The sequence below is a fragment of the Onychostruthus taczanowskii genome, unplaced genomic scaffold, assembly GCF_017590055.1.
Source record: "Onychostruthus taczanowskii isolate IOZ18803 unplaced genomic scaffold, ASM1759005v1 scaffold72, whole genome shotgun sequence".
Classification (NCBI taxonomy): Eukaryota; Metazoa; Chordata; class Aves; order Passeriformes; family Passeridae; genus Onychostruthus; species Onychostruthus taczanowskii.
The window spans coordinates 1,832,260-1,852,509 of NW_024505008.1; the positions used below are offsets into that span (position 1 = coordinate 1,832,260).

General features: G+C 37.5%; 1 protein-coding gene across 2 annotated transcripts in view; it reads left to right on the plus strand.

Moving 5' to 3' along the window:
* The window catches only part of RORB (RAR related orphan receptor B), a 127,089-nt gene extending 115,918 nt beyond the window's left edge, over positions 1-11,171 (plus strand). Inside the window, exons 5-10 of one of the 2 annotated variants that reach the window (XM_041422199.1) lie at positions 1,179-1,300; positions 2,575-2,707; positions 4,903-5,010; positions 6,117-6,227; positions 10,118-10,230; positions 10,689-11,171. In XM_041422199.1, the coding sequence (XP_041278133.1) occupies positions 1,179-1,300; positions 2,575-2,707; positions 4,903-5,010; positions 6,117-6,227; positions 10,118-10,230; positions 10,689-10,844 (743 nt within the window). In that variant the 3' untranslated portion in view covers positions 10,845-11,171. The remainder of the gene's footprint in view (positions 1-1,178; positions 1,301-2,574; positions 2,708-4,902; positions 5,011-6,116; positions 6,228-10,117; positions 10,231-10,688) is intronic. The other variant, XM_041422198.1, reaches the window with a different exon arrangement.
* The last annotated feature ends 9,079 nt before the right edge of the window (positions 11,172-20,250 follow it).

The following is a 20,250-nucleotide window of genomic DNA, read 5'->3' on the forward strand; positions in this document are numbered from 1 at the left end:
ATTGTTCCTTTGTTTGGCTTAAGCAAAGTTTCCAGGCTGAAGCAATGAGTTTCATTAGATGTGTAGGTCCCAAAGTTGCAAAATAGGAAATGATCAGTTTTCAGTAACATGTTTTATCACAACATTTCAACTTCTAATGAATTCATGCTGGAAGTTTTTGTGAAATTTTTTTTTAATCCACTCAAGTGGCTTTAAGGGCAAAGGTCTGCTTTAAAATACTTGTCTAAGAAGTTTACTCATAGTTTGAGTGGGTTTCCAGGGCAACATTGAATGCTTTCTTTTCTGCTTGTATCCTACATTCCATGTTGTGAAGTAGTTTCTAAGGCTGCATTTTCAGAAAAACTTTAAGGTAGCTTAGTGCTGTGTGTGAGATTTATGTCCTCCATCTCTCCTTCTAAACCCCAGGATACTAGTTTTAGCTTTTACCCCTTGCTAAAACCAGTCTCCATGTTCTTGCTCATCAAATTCATTCAGAAAATGATGCAGCTTAAAATTAACTTGAGAAAAGAGAGACCTGTTTACTCTTTTATGAGTCACACCAAGGTAATGCAAATGTTGATGGCAAATGCAAGCAGTCAGTCAATTTGAGAGACCTGGCAGCTCTGAAACATGCTGACCAGTGAGTTCAGCAGATTAGTTCTTTTTAGTAGAACTAGAAAGAAATGGACAATGAGGAATGAAAGCAAACACCTACACACAGCAGGAGGGGAGATACTGCCTTCATGCAGAGGTTGTGGCCTAAAACCTGAAGAGGTACCCTGCTGGGTTCGTAATCAACAACAGTCTTCCTTCTCTTCTGCAGGCTAGAAGAGTCCACCAGTTACTGCATAGGTTTGGGGCAGACAAAAGCGATTGGGTAAACAGGGTCTCCAAATGAAATTTATTTAAACATATTAAATCACTTTCAGAATGAAGATTCTGTATAGTTTCACAAAAATCATTGTTATTTTCGTCTGCAGATCCACTGTTTATCAACATTTGGCTTTGGGTTGAATATTGAAACATTTTGCAATAATCAACTTCCAAATTAAAAACAAATGATAAAGGTAGCATTGAAAAGAAAAGATTAATTTTCCTAAATGTGCATTTTCCAACAACTTCATTGTTTTCAACATTTTGCTGTTGCAGATCACTGTTCACTGTTTCATGCAATTTATTTTTCATTCTCTTTTTCACAGATCGAATTGCACAGAATATCATTAAATCTCATTTGGAGACATGTCAATATACAATGGAGGAATTACATCAGCTAGCGTGGCAGACCCACACATATGAAGAAATAAAAGTTTACCAGAGCAAGGTACAATCCTGTAATATGCTTTATCTTCTGCTCGAAATTGTTAACAGAGTAATTTATTTGGCAAAAATACACTGTTGAGATTCGTACAGGTGAAAATAAACTTTTCACTATCTTTAGGGAATTGGTTACTAGAAGCAAAGGAGTGACACTTCATAAAAAGAAGCAACAGCTTTCCAGCATATTGGGGGTCTTTGTAATGTTAAAGCTTAGATATGGTCATGGAATCCAGTTTTCTGTGTTGGTTGTTACAGATCTAAGCCTCATGCAGAAATTCTATTAACTTCAATGTGATTATTATTGGATCCTCTGTTGTAAAGATTTTAAGAAAATTAGACAACATAACCTTGTTTCCTTAATTTTGAAAACAAATCTGCTTTTTATGTGAATAACAAACACCTGTTTGTTACAACACTGTTACCTGTCACTTACAACAGCAGATAATAACAAACTGAAAGTACCTTTTAAACTGAAGCTTTCTAATGTTGGGTGGAAAAACTATCTCATTGCCCTACCTTTTTGTTCTGCTCCTGCAATTCTCAGATCAAGCTCAGTCTGTCTTCCCCAGGCACGTCCTCAGATGTAGTTTTGTCAGCAGAAATCTCTGTGCCTCTTGCACTGACTTCATTAGTGATCATTCTTCGGTCAGTTGGCACATTAGCTGGTCCTGTAAGACACAGGAGAGACTTCAGCTTGTTCTTTGAAATCCGAGGGGCTATGCAGTATTAGCAGGAATAAAAACACACTATAGTTTGCAGAGCTGTGGCATGAAACCAGGAACATCCGTTTATATTTGCATACATGTGTGTGCAAGGAACATTATTATCAGGAAGTCCAAATTTTTATGTAATCTGTATTCAGATACTTAAATTATATATTTTAAGTTTCTAACTAGGAAAAATATTCTGTTGAGTAAATTAATAGCATTGTTCCACTTCTTGCCTAAGACTGCTGTGGAATGTGCACATTTTTTGTGCCACTATTAGTCTGTCCTTCACAAAAGCCAACATCATAACCACATCTTAACACTGGGCAGTACATTCTGCTCCTTTGAAGGGGCAATGCCAGAGTTCAGATGAGTGGGGCCATGGCTTGTGAAAACAGCCTTCTAATGAGAAGTGTTGGGTACCTAGAGAAAAAGAGATGCTGCTAGCTCTGCCTGGGCATGGGGTGGAGTGTGGGGAGTGCTGCTGTCTTCAAGGCCACCTGAAGAACTTAATGCACTGATATACCTGCTTGCTCACCGCTTTGCTTTTCCATGTGTGTTTTCCTGGAAGACAAGAGAAGCTCTGTGGCAGCAGTGTGCCATTCAGATCACCCATGCTATCCAGTATGTGGTGGAGTTTGCAAAGCGCATAACAGGCTTCATGGAGCTCTGCCAGAATGACCAAATTCTCCTTCTTAAGTCAGGTGGGTAAACACCAGAGGCTTGAGACTAGTTTTGTACCCAGCACCCTAGAAATGTGCTCTCCTGTCTTTCCCTGCAAATCATTTTAATTTTGAACGAGCCCTAATTTCTGTCTGTTGCATTAAGTACATTAACCTTGCTGTATTTTTCCACCATGATGATGTTACTGCCTTCTGATCCCCTTCCTTTTACAGTCAGTTGTGGTTATTAAGTACACACACACACACACACACACACACGCACACAACCATTGCAAAAACTGCAGTCTCCAACATGACATGTGGTAGAAGGAGCCTGAAAATTGAGGTGGTTGAATCAGTCATCTTCCACCCTGTAAAATCTCCACTTGTCATTAATGAAGTGAAGGCAAGCTCACTGGGGCCTGCCTCTGTGGTCATCTTTAATCTTTTTAATGAGACTACAGAAATACTCTACAGCCAATGCACAGGAGGGAAAATTCCTGCTGGTGCCGGTTGGTTTCAGAATAAATGAGAGCAGATTACGGCAGTGTGCTCAAGCCATGCTCTCTCTGCATGCCATGTTTGCATGTGTGTGCATAAGGGCAAGGGGAAAAAGGCTTTCCTTTCATATCAAGGGACTCAGTAATTTCTGTCCTCCGAAAGAATCCTGACAAGATTTATCGTGACTGTGCAGTAGCACTGCCAAGCCCAGAAGGACAAAATGGCATGACTAAGTGAACCACAAGAACCATGGCTGATAATTAACTACATTTACCCTGTCATATCAGTTTCTTGCTCTGTCCATGTGTGAAAGCTAGGATGCTGTGTGAGGCAGCTTGTTAAAACTTAAGTGCTTCTGTTTGAAGAGAGATCTCTTCACTAAGCCTGTGTGATTCAGCACTCCATACACAGAAATCACAGGCTATTCTGAGTTGGAAGGGACCCACAGTGATCGTTGATGCCAGATTTTGGAGATTAAAATGGAGATCAAGCTCACAACCCTGGCATTATTAACACCATACTCCAATCATCTGAGCTAACCTCAGTGGCAAAATCAGAAACGCAGACTATTCTAAGGTGGAAGGGACGCAACAAGGATCATTGAGTCCAGCTCTTAAGTGACCCATAGGGGAATCAAACCCACAAGCTTGGTGTTATGAGCACCATGACTGTGTCTTGGTAAAGGACTGGGCTCTGATCATGGGAACAGCTGCAAAGGGAAGTGATACAGAGACACAGGAAACACAGAGGCAACCTCCTAGAAAAAGGGAGTTATAGCATAAAAACTTTTTTTTTTTTTGTCTCATACTAATTTTGAAAATTCTGCAAATACCAGTGGGCCCCCAGGAAATTTCATTTGACTGGCAAAGCTAACAACACAACTGCACCTTCAGGAAGAAAAAATGTTTTCTACTGTTGGAAAACATTGTTAAGCTATAGCATATAAAAATATGTCAAGTTTTATTTTCTCTTCTGCTGTTAATGCTGACCAGGAGTTAGAAAATGAGGATGTTTCTCTCAAAAGCATGCCTGCAGAAGTATCCTCAGATTCAGGGTTCATCTTACAGATCTGGATTTAGTTAAGGGATCTTAAAATTCTTCCTTCCACTTTCCCGACTGCATATTTTTGCAGTTAGGAAATAAGGAGTGAAAAAAAAGAAGTGTTTCTCTCTCTATTCAACAACTGGTAAAAAAGAAAAAGAAAAACAAACAAGAAGTAAAACCTATTTTAAGGGTGCTCTTGGCAGCGCTTCAACTTGTACATTCTTTCTAAAAATGCTTTGTGGTGTTCTCCCTCTCCAACCAAAACAAGCTGGGATTTTTTTATGGGGCCTCAAACGAATCTACTTTTTGCTATTTAAAAAAAAAGTTTAACTATTAAAAAGGAGTTTCAATAAATGCCTATTTTTCAGGATAAAGTATTCCAAGCTGAAATTATTTGTCCAAGATCTAACTTCAGATTCAGTTCAGGCTGCTAATATTCTGCAAAAGGTGAAAAAGTCAACCTATAGAAAAGGTGGTTAGACTGGACCAGAAATGACCCCTTCCTGTACTCAAAGCAGACAGAAATATTTTTTCTCACATTCATAGATGTATAATCTAGATGTCTTCAAAGGGTGTCTGTCCCTTCTGGTGTTTTTAATGACTGGTGGCTTCATAAATATCTTTTTGAGATTTTTGTGCTCTGATGTTAGGCAATAATACCTGGTACCTTTGCTCTTTTTTCTGTCTGCTAGGCTGCTTGGAAGTGGTTTTGGTGAGAATGTGCCGTGCCTTCAACCCACTTAACAATACTGTTCTGTTTGAAGGAAAGTATGGAGGGATGCAAATGTTTAAAGCTTTGGGTATGTTGCTCTTCTTTTTTTCAACCAGTTGCAATGAGCCACATAGCAAGAAATTTGTCTTTATAAGAGTTGTGATCCACAGTGGAAATCTCCAGTAAATGTTGAATCCCCAAGTCTCCAAATGCCCAGGTTGGAACAGAAAAAGAAAAAAAAAAGGTGACTCCATTAGCTGCTAGCAATGATAGGTGTTTTTCTCTAATAAAAAAGAACAGCAAGGAGGTTTTTCCAAATAGATTTCTTGCCTTCTGAAGTTTTGATGAGTCATGCATTTATGGCAGGAGCCAAGCTGTTTATCTTTACTGTTCAGTTACGCTTGATGTATTAAATCCCTCCCACTAATGGTGTCCTGCAGAAGGCAGTTTTAACCCCAGGAATGAGGAGACTAAAATAATGAGCCTTTACAACTTGCTGAAAATATGGTTCTGCCTAAAACTTTTAAGTAAACTCATTTAAATTCATGTACTGAAAAAATTACTTGGTTTCTGAACATGATATTTAGTGCTACCTGAAATGTTAATAGTGAAATGTTTGTGTTTTGTGCATCCATCGGACTGATATTATCAGAAATTGGTACAGGACCAAACTCAAAGAGAGATACTGCCTTCAAATGTATATATTTATCATATATATTTTTTTCTTTGTGTGTATCATAAACATACTACTAGTTTACAAGTTCAAAGCATCTATGAATATGTATTGGTTGATTTATTTTTACCTTTATGATACTTTTGCAAATTTTCATAAACATTTGTACTGTTAGTGAAATTATATATGAATATTATTTAGGGTTGGTCTTTCCTCCTCCTTAGGTTTGATACCTGTTTAGAAATACCAATTTTTGCCTCAGAGCAAGGGAAAAGAGTACTCTCTTCTAAGATATCTGTGCAATTTTTGTCCTTCATCCTAATTCTTGGTTTGTTTTTTTTTTTTTTGCCTCAGTGTACATTTTAGTGCCATTTTCAGGTTCGGTGGAATGTCAGTAGTTAATAAAAAGCACTTGCTTTAACAGTACAGAAATTCAGGAACAACTTTTTCTGACACCAAAACAATCCCTGCAGGTTGAAAAGCTGATTTCTAGCATTGGTTTTGTTCTCTTTGGTCTGCAGGTTCTGACGATCTGGTAAATGAAGCATTTGACTTCGCAAAGAATTTATGTTCCTTACAGCTGACTGAGGAGGAGATTGCCTTGTTTTCGTCTGCTGTTCTGATATCACCAGGTAATTTTTCATTCCAAACACTGATTTTTTTCCCTCTTTATTCACCTCTATTTTTACATACTTAAATAGCTGTTTAAGCTGCATCAAATAATGTTAAGCAACATATTAGGCAGTGGAAGAATGCCTGAATTACGCAAATATAGCATCAGGAATTACATATACTGGAGGTAGATCCTAAGTGTAACAAACATGGAGCAGGATTGTACAGACAAGAAATGCAGGCTGGCCTTCCTCCAGGCCATGTGAAAAGAAGCATGTTACTCAAGAGGTGCATATTCTCTCAGCTTTTTCAGGGAGCAAAAAATCACCACCCTGAGTAGGTTATATAGTCCATAACTGTGATGGGCTCTTTTCTTGGGAATGAGAATGCAAACAGTAAACATTGGTGAGCAGTCCTGTCTGAACTTAGTTCCAGGTGAGAGGTAGTGACTAGAAGTGCAACATGCTCTTTTTCATGTTTTCATATATCATAACTCTACATAGGCAAGTATGCATTTAAGGGAGTGATGGCTGGCTGACCACAGAGGAGGTCTGTTTTGTGATTTAAGTTGACTCAGAAGGTGGATCTAGTATACAAGCTCACAGTTTAGTATGTAATTTTTAAATATGCTTCAGAGAATGTAGACACACATTTTCATCTAAGGCTAACCTCTTACATAGCCTTACAAAAAAAAAAAAATCATTTTTCAAACTTTTTCTGCTGAAGACTTCTAGGTCACCTTGCGCTTTTGCACATCTGTGTTTGAGATTATTTTAGTCAGAATTAGACTATCACAGATGGTGTCAACATATTTTTCTCATCATTAACAACACCTACTGAAAGGACTTTACTCCTTTTTTTTTCCATTTGAACAGTTCTTGCCACTGTCTGCTCAGAAGTGAAATAGTTGAGCCAGTGACTCTTCATAGGATTACACCAAAATATTGCACCTACAACCCTCCAAACATTGACGATTTCCACCTCAAAGGTGTCCCCACTGTGTGTAGGTGTGAGAGCTGCCTCTGCACTACCCCCCCAGATGTCCTGACTTTCTCTGGGACAGCAATGTCCCGATGGGTCTCTGCCCATCATTACTCTCTCAGTCTGAAAAGATCAAAGCTGGGTGGGTGGCAGAGGGTGCTAGCTGTTGGAAAAATTAGGTGGAACCAAAATTCTGATTAATTTCTGCAGTTCTGCATATGTCCCTTTAGTTTGCAAGCCAGAGGATACATGCAACATCTCCTATTGCTTTAGCTAAAATAAAATAAAATTAAATGGAACAAAAGTGTTTGGTGTATGCAGACTGTAGTGTGTGAGCATGTGTAATTAGTCCTAAGACACAGCAAGAAGGAAATTATGGGCTGCAGGAGCATGTGCATGAGTGAAAGCAATCTTTCTTCCATAAGCAATAGAGAAAGAAATATTTCCTTCCACACTTGATGTTCTGGTTCCTTCACAATAAAGAGTTTCATCATGGGAACAAATTTAAAAATTTAAAAATAAAGCACTGCTTCACAGAAGTTCCTGCACCAGTCCTTTCATTAACTAATACAAGCGTACAAAGATTCTGCATAGGAAGTACTCTTATTCAGGTTTCTTTTCTGAAGTTCTTGCAGCCTCATCTCTGTGTTTAGGCCCCTTACAGAAACCAGAGCAGTCCACTGGGAATAGGGCACCTGAGAAGGGCATCCATGAGTAACATCCATCAGTAGTTTTGCAAATCTTGCAAAGGACATTGTCTCATCCATTTTCCATCTAATTTAGAGCACAAATCCAGATTTTCCATTTCATGATGAACACAACCACACTGCTTGAAGGTGATTCTCTAGCTTGATTTGTGATTTCAAAAGCTGAAATGTTGTACAAATCCAGTAAGTGCTGCAGAGGCATTTCCACCTTTAAACATACAAAAGAGGCATGTGGTAAGGCAGGAACATGGCTGCTCCCTTGTGCCAGTCCCTCTCCTGAGACTTTGACTTGGCATTTTCCTTCTTCCCATCTTCCTTTTGGCAAAAGCAGATCTTGTCTGTTTCTGAGCTGTCTCTCATCTTCTTTCCTACACTGTTCTCTAGTCTAGTGGACAGCATACTCTTTGAAGATGGACAAGTTCAAAACCCAGGAGAAAAAGTACACTATTAAATCGCTGCTTCTTGTGTCCTTTAAAGGTGGTCACTGATCTACTGACTTTTTCCTGCACTTCTGTGAATATAGCTAGAGTTACCTCTGAAATTCCAGGCAAATTTACAGATGGTGTTCAGGTGGCAGGAACCACATTTGGGAGATAAACTTAGCATCCATTAAAAAGGTTTAACTAGCTCTTGTCATGAATTCAAGAACTCTTGTGTAATATACAGCATGCTTCATGACAGGTGAGTGATGAACCTGTCTTTCAACCACCTCTGTCTATTTTTAACCTTATTCTTGAGAAGAAAGGTAAACCTTTAGGGATTGGTCTCTATGGTAAATATCTCTAGCTCCAGTCTGCCACAATAAGCATTAATTTAACACTATTTAAAGACCAGGTTTTGCAATAGCATAAAGTTTGGCACCTAACCTGTTAAGTCTAATCATAATTGTGTGCTTATTGTGTAGAAAGTGCATGTGTTCTCAGCTAATTCTATTTCTATGGCCACTGATAGCACAGGATCCGTTGGCTTACTTTCAGGGAACACAGTTCTCTAATGTTTACAAAATACTATTTTATTTTCCTGATCATCTGTTAAGTAGTTGAGGTTTGGTTTTTTCCTTTTCACAGTACTTGACAACCAACTCTTTTCCATATATCCCTCCCCAGGGACAGTCAGACAAATGGCAGAATTGTTCTACTCCTAGGATGAGATGTTGCTCAGTTCCAGCCTGTGTGGCATGTGTGTTCATTGAAGTGGTTAACTAAATTCATTTGTGTGACTTATTTAATGATGGGTAGTGTGTGAAAGAAAAGTGAAAGGGGTGTTTCCTGAATTTTTCAATGTGTACATGAAGATTCATGCCTGTGATAAAAGAAGTTTTCCTATTTCCCATATGAAAGCTAAAATCTATGCCAAGAATTGGTCTGGATTGAGGGAGAATAAAATACTTTGCATCGTAGGAAAACAGAAGGTTCTGTGATGCTGCAAGCACACTGCATGAATGGGTTTGGATTGTCTTGGGGTCTGCTGCTTCTCTTTCTGTGTGTTTTCTCCAGAACCTATGACTTGTGAAAATACAGATCGTAAGGACAGTCTCCTGCGAGTGGGATTTGAGTCCAGTAGAACCATATGGGTTTTAAAACAACTGTGTTGCTGTTATTCTTCCAGATTATCTTGTATTTTGGGTTGTTTAAGAAGAGAACATTTTTAAATAATGAGGAACTTGCACTTTACAATTCTTTTGAATTATTGAAAAATTATATTGAAGAAAGCCTTTTATTTTTATTTAGAATATATTTTTTCTCAAAATATTAGCCTAGTAATTAATGAGATATATTAATGTTTGAATAATTATCTTATTTTCAAAGAACTGTTTTGATCAGCAAGTTTATTATTTATGTATCAAGACATTGAGATAACATGACATGTTTATCACCTAGCCAGTATGAAATTAGAACACTGACTGTACCAACAGAGAATAATAAAATGTTGAGCCATGTTTCATTTCTGTTCCTATCTTTATGCCTAGCATCCTGTTTTGAACAAGTAGATGCAGAGCCAACACTAGGTTCCTGTATGTTTTGTATGTGTTAATTAAGTGCTCAGGTGATCCTTTAATGGGTTAAGACATTTTACCTCTGAAACCATGTCTTTAATTACGATGCAGTCCTCCCTTGTGAGATTTACAATTCCTGTGGATATTTGCCTGCACAGTACCCAGTGTGCAGCATGAGAATGCACATGTTTAACTTTCTTTAACTTTTGCTTTTCCCTTTTCTCAGATCGAGCCTGGTTAATAGAGCCAAGGAAGGTCCAGAAGCTTCAGGAAAAGATTTACTTTGCACTTCAACATGTTATTCAGAAGAACCACCTCGACGAGGAGACATTGACAAAGGTAAGTTCTTTAAACAAAATACCAAGCAGTCCTCAAGCATGACTCCTCTCTTTCTGCAGCCATTTCTGTATTGCCACATTAATGTAAGCTAAAAGAAATGCACTGTGTTTCTGCCATGTGTAGAGGCTTGTCTGACTCTTGTCCCTGTTGCCTCTTACTCCATTTTTTGTTCAGTATACCAATAATTTTAATTCATACCCGTTAAAGAATGTGACTCTCTTAAAAATGTTCTCGTTGAGACTGTTCCTTGTTAGATGCCCTTGGCTAAAACTTTGGGGGCAGCTGTTTCTAGGCTCTTACAGTAAGAACAATGTCTAGTCCTGTGGGTGGGTTTTGATGGAGCTTAGAGTATCGCTTTCAGTTACTCAGCAAAAAGCTAACATAGTTTGTTTTGGAAAGTGTAATTTATACAAAATATGCTTCCACCTTCTTCCTTTTTTTTGTTTCATGTCTTACAGTTAATAGCCAAGATACCAACGATTACTGCACTTTGCAACTTGCACGGAGAGAAACTGCAGGTATTTAAGCAATCTCATCCAGACATAGTGAACACACTGTTTCCTCCATTATACAAGGAGCTTTTCAATCCAGACTCAACCACTGGCTGCAAGTGAAGGGGATAATAGAATTTTCACGTAGTCATGGAATGCATCACTAGTAAGACAAAGAGAAATGTTTTCATGAAGAAATTATTAAAAATGTCACTACTGCAACACTAGGAATGTCCTGCACTTAATAGAATTATTTTTCACCGCTACAGTTTGAAGAATGTAAATATGCAACTCTGAGTGGGGATGTCTTTTTTCTCTTTTGTTTACTTTTCTTTTTTCTTTTTTTTTTTAATTTTTGAACTGACAATGAATATACAAATATAGGACACTGGGTGTTACCTTTCTTTTTTAATTTACTTTTATTGGGGGATGTTTTGGGAGACAACTGTTCCTAGAACTTTATTGTGGATAAACATGATAATAGAGCAGTACTTTGCAGTATTACTCTTGCTGTTTATTGTTAAAATATAATTTAAGAAAATTCCACTTATTAGACTGCCTACTTCTATGTTTTTAGATAGTTTAATGCATGTGGAAATTTGTAGCTGTCCTGGAGATTATGGTGCATATATGGAAGACACACACACTCACATATATATGCATATATACGTGTATGTATGTATATACGTATGTATGCATTATCTGCATACATGCTGTAACTTAAAATAACATGCCTACATTTAAAGGATGCTCAACCCAGCCGTCATGTATTTCATACATTTCTCCAAATAATGTATTAGATTTACTTTGGGCAATCAAGATTTGCTTTGCCAGAGTTAAATTGTCAGCTGCCAATGTGTAATGACAGGATCACTTCTGAGATTTGTGTAATGTAGTGCATGTGTGCTGTGTGTAAATCAAACATCAGGAATGTATCAATGGTACAAAAGCCTTGTCTGGATGGTTTTAGTGAAAAGAGGAATAGGATTTTTTTTTTTTTTTAATTTTCTCACTGTTACAGGGATGGAACATATATAAAAGTGAACATAGTAGGACCTGATCTCAGTAAAGTATCTGAAACATTGAGTAAAAATGTAGACAATCCCATATGTACATTTTTGTGATTTCATACATGATTTTGTTTTATATATACTGCTTTGAAAAGTAGCTTCAAGTTTTGGTTTGTTTTTGTTGAACTCATTAGAAAGATAGGTAGTAAACTCAGTGAAAACCATGGCAAGCCTAAAATGTGTCTCTGAAGAGGAAGGAAAGGAGGGAAGGAGGAAGTAAGAAGTGAGTGAAGTCCGTGGTTACTACAGACAACAGTGTAATTGTCACTGTTTCTGACAGTCATCATCTAGATGGGACTGATGGTTTCCATTACACTCATACATCTGTGTATGTTTTAAACACATGCAGATATGTATGTATAAATCTGTATGTATATAACTGTATATATACATGCACATATAGGATTTATTTTAGATGCATTTCAGGAGTGGAGCAAAGGATTGGAGCTTTCTATTTGTCTGTCTCTGAATTGACTGTATGTGCATTTGCTTGCAAAACCAAAGGCAAACACAGAGGGGAGTGGAAGGCTGCCATGGAATTAATCTTGTGGATTAATTAAGTTTAATCAGCAGTCATTATTAATGTATCTGCATTCTACCAGTAGTACAAAACACAGACGGTTTAGCTTTGAAAGAGGGATTCAGTTTCTGCTGCATCTCTCTAACACCCTTTTACTCATTGTGCAGTAGAGAAGAAAGGAAGTGAAGGCAGGATCACAAGTAGATATGTTTCTTTATTTCAAACCACGCAGAAGCTAGTGCAATCTGAGGCAAGGCAAGGGGAAGCATAAAGGACCTGCCTGTTTGCCAGGCTCATGGAGGGGCAGTGTCACAGGGAGCCCACAGGGACACAGATGGGCCCAGGGGTGGGTGAAGAAAATCAGTCTGTTGTAGTGATAACTTAATGCCTTGTGTGACTCTGGTCTCAGGCTTCTCTTTTCTGCATGAGCAGATAATTCACAGGCTATTTCAAGTACTTTGCGGAGTTCTCCCTTGCCTTCCATCAGTCAGTTTGCAAGTTTGTATATGTATTTTGTGGCAGAATCAAGTCTAGAGAATATCACAATTTGTTTGTTCTGCTTTAGCAATGCTAGAACAGGTACAAGAGTAGCTACAAACTCTCAGCTAATAAATGTTTCTGTGCAGGTCCATTACAACTTAGAAAAAAAAAAATCTGTCCAGCAAATTTAGTTGTATTTCATGGCAAATGACATAATCTTCAAAATTGCTTAATGCTATAGAACAGCAGTTACTAAAGTTGCCTTTTTTACTCCAAATTCAGAGCACATTTCTCTAGTGACTACCTTAAAATGTCTTCAATTAACATAATAAAACACTTCTCTTGATGCTTCTTTATACCAGTCTAACTGGAAGACTGACATTCCTTTATATGGTGATTTACCTGTTTGCAGCCCATTTTGTATGGGAAATCCAAGAAAGGGATCCCAAATTTCAAGTATGTGTCTATCAAAACTTAATGTCTACATAATATTTCTGTAGATTTATCAGGGGAAAAATTGAGTCATATTGAACTCTAGAAGTGCTCAATTTTAATTGCAGGGGATTCATGTTTTTCTTGATTTCCCAACACAAGAACACATGTTGTTTGAAATATTTTATAAATTCATTTACAGTATATCAAAAGTATATATTTAGCAAACCCATAGAAATATATAATAAGTGATAAATACTATTGTTCGTAGTGCTGCTTAATAAAGAGGTTTGTCATGTTTATAAATAGTCCTTCACAATTGTGTGTTACATCTTGAAAATGTTGTTTTCTTCTCTAATAAGCTAATCACTTCTTGGGATTTTTGAATTACTTCTCAGGCAAGATAACTAAACGGAAGTCACCAGTGAAAATGACACTAATCATTATCTGCAGGGCCTTTAATCTTTAAAGCACTATTCTTATATCACTACAATGTCATGATCTTTCCAATCAGTAGTGATTATGATCACATTTTAAAGATGTGGCAATGGAAGAAAAAAGGTTAAGTAACTTGTGAGAGACCACAAAGGTAGAAATATCCTGTTTAGAAATAAAAATGGATTCTTGGCTTTTGTCCTAAAACTTCTAATACTCTGCCATACAAGATCTTCATTGTTGTTGGTAGGCAATAACCTCTACCAAGATTTTCATGTATTGCCAAACAAATTTTTGTTACTATTAATACAGGATTTGAGCAAATAGTGTTGTGGTTTACTTGGAAAATGAAAAGTCATTTTCAAACACTGTTTATGGAACTGTGCTGTGGCAACTACAGTTAGGTTTTGTTTAATTTTCTGTCACTTGGCCACATAGGTATAGTACCTCTTTTGTCCTTCATTGACTGAGTGTAGAACAACACATGATGATCATATGCCACAGGCTGGATTTTTGTGATTGGTGTTGCTGACACAGTCCCTTACCCTCAAAATTTCAATTTCTTGATATTGGACTTCAAGTTGTATTCAAGTTGTCCATGGACTTTTAAGGATAAAATAACACGAATTTTAGTAAATAACTCAACAATTTACAATATTAGTTCTTCATTTTAGTTTTTTTTTTGGCCTTGCATATTTCACGGTAAAACCTGAAACTTTTCAAATAAGTGTCTAAAACTAAAATTTGTCACATCTTTTTTCTGTAGTAACTGGATATGTTTGTTGATTTTTTTAGTGACAAACTTTTCAAACGAGACACATTTTTAATATTGATTAACCTGGGACCTGTAACAAAAGCATATTTAAAGCATATATTTAAAGCATGTATTGAATCTACTACTTCTAGCATTGCTCTCCAGTAATTCAGTCATATTATGCTAAATTACCCTTGGCATTGAGGAAGCGGATGTACAGTGTTCATTATACTACCACAAAGACTTAATTTTGCTGTAAATATCTCTCTTGCCTGCTCTTTTTATAAAGAATTAATTTTAAGATTCATATTTCCTTCTAATGGAAATTGCTAGAACAGAAACATGGTAGTAGAAGACACCTCAGTTGAGAAAACCTGTTTCTGAAAGCAACATACAGTTTTTGATTGGGTTGTGAATGAACAGCTTTAATGAACTGATTCTGCAAGTTGTCAGACACTTAGCTCTAAGTAAAGTCAATAAAAATTGGGGCATTTCTCAACGGATAGCAAGACTGGGGGCCCTTGGCATTAAGAGGTCCCTCTTGAGCTCTGTTGAGCAGAAGAGCAGAAGGCTCTCCTGAATGCCTTGACTTCATGCTCCATGTTGTCCATTTCAGCCCAGTTTCACAGGGGTCACTTTATTCTCCTGCTGCACCTTGGACACCTGTGCTGTTTCAGTACCTGTTCCAGGTTATGGTGCTGAGGTGGAGCAGCTACCAGAGCTGCCCATGAAGGTGAGCTTTGTTATGTGATTTTCTTTGTTCGGTTTCACCGTGCCAGATTGCGTAGGGGTGTGTTTCCCTTTGGGACAGTTTGCAGGGTTTCTGATGTAACAACTTCTACACAAAAAGGCTGCAAAGCTGCTCCCGTGTGTGAGCCTCTTGGCCTCCCTCTACCAGGCTGTACGAGCTTCTTTAAGATTGCAGCAGTCTCACAAACTGGTCCGGCAGCTTAGCTAGAGATGTGCAGCTGATGGCTCCTTTCCCTGTTGACTTTTTGACCCCTCTGAAGCTGAGTTTCAAACATCATTTGGAAGATGTTCAGGCTCCCCCAATCCTCCTCCTCCCTCCTGACTCTGCATTGGTTCTGCTGTTTCCAGAAGAGCTAAGGTCCAGCCTGGAAGGTGATTCCTATTTTCAGTCATTGTCTTTTGGACATCCCAGGAATATAGCACATAAGATCAAACTGAAACACAAAATATTTTTTTTTGTCCAATTCATTATGTCTAAGGATGTGTGAAACGGAATTCTGAGACAGAGCAGCTTGCTTTTCCCTGGCCGTAAAATCATAGTCTATTTACACCTACCAGCTTGTCCCAGCACCTTCTGCCTACACTCTAGAAACTAAATCCTGTCTCTGACATCCATTAGGAACAGCATACTGGAGGCCCCGTCCTCATCTTTACTCTTTAAGTTTCACGCTTCGTAAATGACAATCACTGCTTGATGCGAACGTTGCACTCTATGCCACTCAGGGATGTTTCATTACTGAAAATAACTGTAAATAACAGTGATAATACAGAAGAGAATGTTAGAGGCTTCGAAGGGCATGGGTTGAGCTGCCCAAGTGAACATGACCCAGACAAGGCTTTGAAGCCAATGATTAGAGGTAACACTGGTATAAATTGAATTCACTGTCAGTATTTCCTCAGCTTGATCTGTTAGACTTCGCCTGTTGTTTCACAGTCAGCAGTCCTACTGACCCATCTGCTCATGATGTTAAGGTCCTTTTAAGAACAAAGTGTAAGCAAGCTTTGTATGAATTACTGAATTTAGACAACTGACAAAGTTTCAAAGTACTGAGTTTATGTGTCATTAATGTGAGCTCATATTCAGGCTTCCTGCAGGCATGTAAGAAGAAAGGTTAAGACATGGAATAAGTATGTCAGCAATGACAAGAGCACAGAGCTAGGACATGGAGAAGTGACTGTGAAGAACAAGTAGACATGAGCAAGTGGCTAACAGCTACCATTTTCTCTCAGGGATGCACAAAATCATAGCTAGCCCACGACTCTGTAGCAATGCTTCTCCATGGTATGATTAGTTCCTTTCTCACATCAAGAAAACATTATTCCATTTTATACTGTGCTAGTGAAAAGTAGTCCCACTTCCTATAGTTTTGAAATGTGCTTATCCCTAGCTTTACACCACAGGTTTTCTGTCATTACAAGAACACATACAGAAGGATAAATTGAGGTGGATTACATTGCCAGTCATTAAGTTAATTCCATGTCTTCAACCAAGAGTTTTTCTCAGCTCTGAATATGATCATTGCTCCTGTTATCACAGTGAGTATGTGTGGTTTTTGACTCCTTCAATCCTCTGAACTCCCTCCACCTAGAAGACTGATGGACAACTTCAGGAGGTGAAGAGGCCAGCGTTGCTATGCATCAGGATCTTCACTATCATATTCTTTGCCAAGCATCCCATTGCAATTTTTATTTTAATCCTTCAGGTGGCTAGGAGCCATGTCCAAGTGACTGAAGTTCTTGTTAGCATGATAGCTTCCGGTTAAAAGGTTCAGTCTTATGATCAGAGGACCTAGCCTCTCTTTCCTTTTCCTTTTACTCCTAGCTCCTAGTGAATGAGGCTTGGAGTAGTAAATGACTCACCTTCATTCTTTCTCAAAGTTGATCAGTACTTGCAAACTGCAAGGGAAGCTCCACCCAGATGGTAGAAAGGAAGGTCCTTCCTCCTCTTCCCTCATGCTCCCACTTATCTGTGTTGTGCCTGCATGCATCCTCCTTGCATGAGTTGTTCCTGCATGACTGTGTGACAATGAGCCCAACACCCCAATAAGTTATCCCTGTTGTTTGCAGCTCTAAAAGCCACTTACATATGCAGTCTGCAGACAAGAGTCATTGTGAAAAGAAGAGGCCTAAAACTTCCGCAGTGGTAGCTCACAGGTAACTCTCCTAAAAAGGCAGGCTGAACATCCAGGGGCAGCTTGTCTGTGTCCTCCAAATGACCCTTGCATTGCATTTCTCTTGAGAGGATAAGGCAATGAACAAAATGCTCTGGGAAAGGAGAAGTATTTCCTGGGTGTTACTGCAGGCAGCGAGGATAATACTGCTCACAGTGAGTTCAGTAACATGATGTACTACTACATTTGCATAATTTCATCATCCTCACAATTCAAGCACAGCACACAGGGAAAGTGAAAGAAAACAGCATTGGATATAGCAGCAATAAGTAAATTGTAATTGTTTCTCTGTAACTGTACTTGCAGAAATTGTTTGCTTTGCACGTGGTCTTCTGTACAATAACATAAAGGAAAAAAATTCAACTAATGTAGATATCATGGTGATTTTGCATATTTTTTGATTTGTTGGATATAGCTGCTAATTTATGAATGAAGATACTGCTGTTGAGAAAATTTTTTGTGCTTCAAGAAAATGCTGAGGTCCTTGTTTATGACTATACATGGACAGCAGTAAAGTATGTTCAATATAAGACTGTCTGGAGAGAACTTAAAAAATGGCTCCTAGTTTTCAATGTTAGGAACACCCTGGGCCCTTATTTGGGCAACAGGAATGCAACTGAATTGAAACGCAAGCAGGAGCAGATGGTTAACCACCAAGAACAGGAAAGAACAGGCTTTACCTTGACAACTGTTTTGGATAAAACCAGCTTATTTGCAAAAAAAAAGAAAAAAAAAAAAAAAAGCACTTATACTTGTCTTGATTAGACACGCAGCTTAATTAAGTCAAAGTAACTACATTAGGCTGTTGACTTTGGGGATTCAGATTCAGATGCACTACATTTGTGGTTTTTTTAATGTGTCACTTCAATGTCAGAATCAGGCAAAAAAGGTGTTTTGTTGTTAGTAAAAAAAAAGCTAATAATCATTTAACCCTACAGAGTGTGGATCACACATTCTCCTGCAGTATATGGGGATTTATGCGTGCACTTATTTTTAAAAAGCCACTGAGTAGCATAGCCAGTGAACTAGCCATGATAGTCTTTGCCTCTTGTGTGACTGCCATGTGACCTCTAGTACACTTTCGGGAGCAGCTCTGTGATTGTACTTGTGGCAACAAATAAAGCACAACTGAACTCTAAGCTGTTATCAACCCTCAGCTACATCAAATACATTGGGTATTTTGAGATTTATGCTAATCACTATAATTCCCATGTCAAACTAATTGCTTCAGTTGTAATGAATGGATGATATAAAGAATATAGGAATATTAACAGCAACAAAATCCCTTATTTTACAGCTGCACTCTCTGCCTCATTTGATTAACACTAAAGAAGTTACTTAAAAACTAAACAAAACAAGAAGAAAGAAACCTGAGTATGTATTGTAGAAATGTAGAAGACAAATAAAATATTTTTTCATATGTAATTACTTTTAATATATGGTTGTGGAAGGTCCAATACTATGTATGCTGTCTCTGTAATTTTTGCTGTAAATAACTTGGGACAGTGAATACACTGATTTTTTCTATGTCTCTGTTTAAACATAAGACTTTGTAATGTTGGCTTTTTTTTAAAGAGGACAAACATCAAAGATCAAATTATGTACTTGCTTCCTGTAAGTGTAATTACTCTTCAGTTTTTATGGAAACTGATTGTAATAGATAAAGCCTTTTGATCAGCCGTTGATATTTAGTGTATGCTTCTGTTCATAATTCAGAAAAAAATGTGGGATTGTCATCGAAATGGGATCCCAGCAAGTCTGTACAGTGAGTATTATAATAATTCCTGCAGACTGCATTTGACTGATTTGAAGAAAAGTTGTTCAAGCAAATAATGCTTCCTTATAGCATATGGCTTTTATGAATCCTTCTCACATGACTTATATTAATAGAAACATTTCTGTCTTTCCAATGAGCAAAATATTTTTGTATGCCTTTAATTTCTTATTCAGATTTGAGGTCAGGTCACTCATTAGCTGTAATCTGAAGCCATAACTGATCTTCACCAAATGTACATTTTAAAGATCATAATGGAGAAAAGAAACTACGTCCAGTTTATCAACAGCTGTAATGTAATACAGGCAGGAGCATAAATAATTAGCAAAGTACTTAGATGCTATTCTGGCATCCAAATGTGACTTTAATGGCTAGTATTTTGTGATTACCAATTTATAAAAAAATAAAAACATAATTAAGATAGATATTTAGATTTAAATGAAGCTTTCTAATATTTTTGGAATATTCCTGAAAATGCTTTTAGGATTATGAGAATAAATGATTTTTCATATACTTCCCACTTTCAAATATCTAATGTTTTTATCCTATTTCCAGTTCATTTTGTTAGACTGAAATGTTAAGAATCCAGGATCCAAGCCCTGAGCTATTTGGTGCTTGGCTGTAGTTATATTGTTGTAAATCAATTTAATTTTAATTTTAGGGGTGTGTTGTTTTTTATTTGGTAAGCATGTTTACCACTGTTGGTAACACACAAGAGTTGCATTGCCTGTCAAGTATGATAATAAACAATCTAATAAAATAATGAGTAACACTCAAAATTAATCACTCAAAAGACAAATAAAAGTTCCTTTCTAAAATAAAATGCCTCATAGAGTCAACAGTGATTTTTTTTATTTTTTAATAAGCTTAATTGTGTAATAACTGTTATGTATCTTAACTGGCTTGTAGATGCAAATAGCAGAACTGTAAATGAATCATGATGTACTGGGTAAAAATCTGGCTCCATTGAAACCAGTGGCAAGCCCTTCACTGATTTCAGTGGTGCCCAGGAGTTCATCCAGCATTTTTACATCTGCAAATCTTTTCTGACCTTTCTCCCTTGTTTAATATAATTGACCTAATTTATGTGTCTGTGAGTAAAAAGGCAGCCTGATTCATTTAGAAAGTGACCATTGAGGGTTT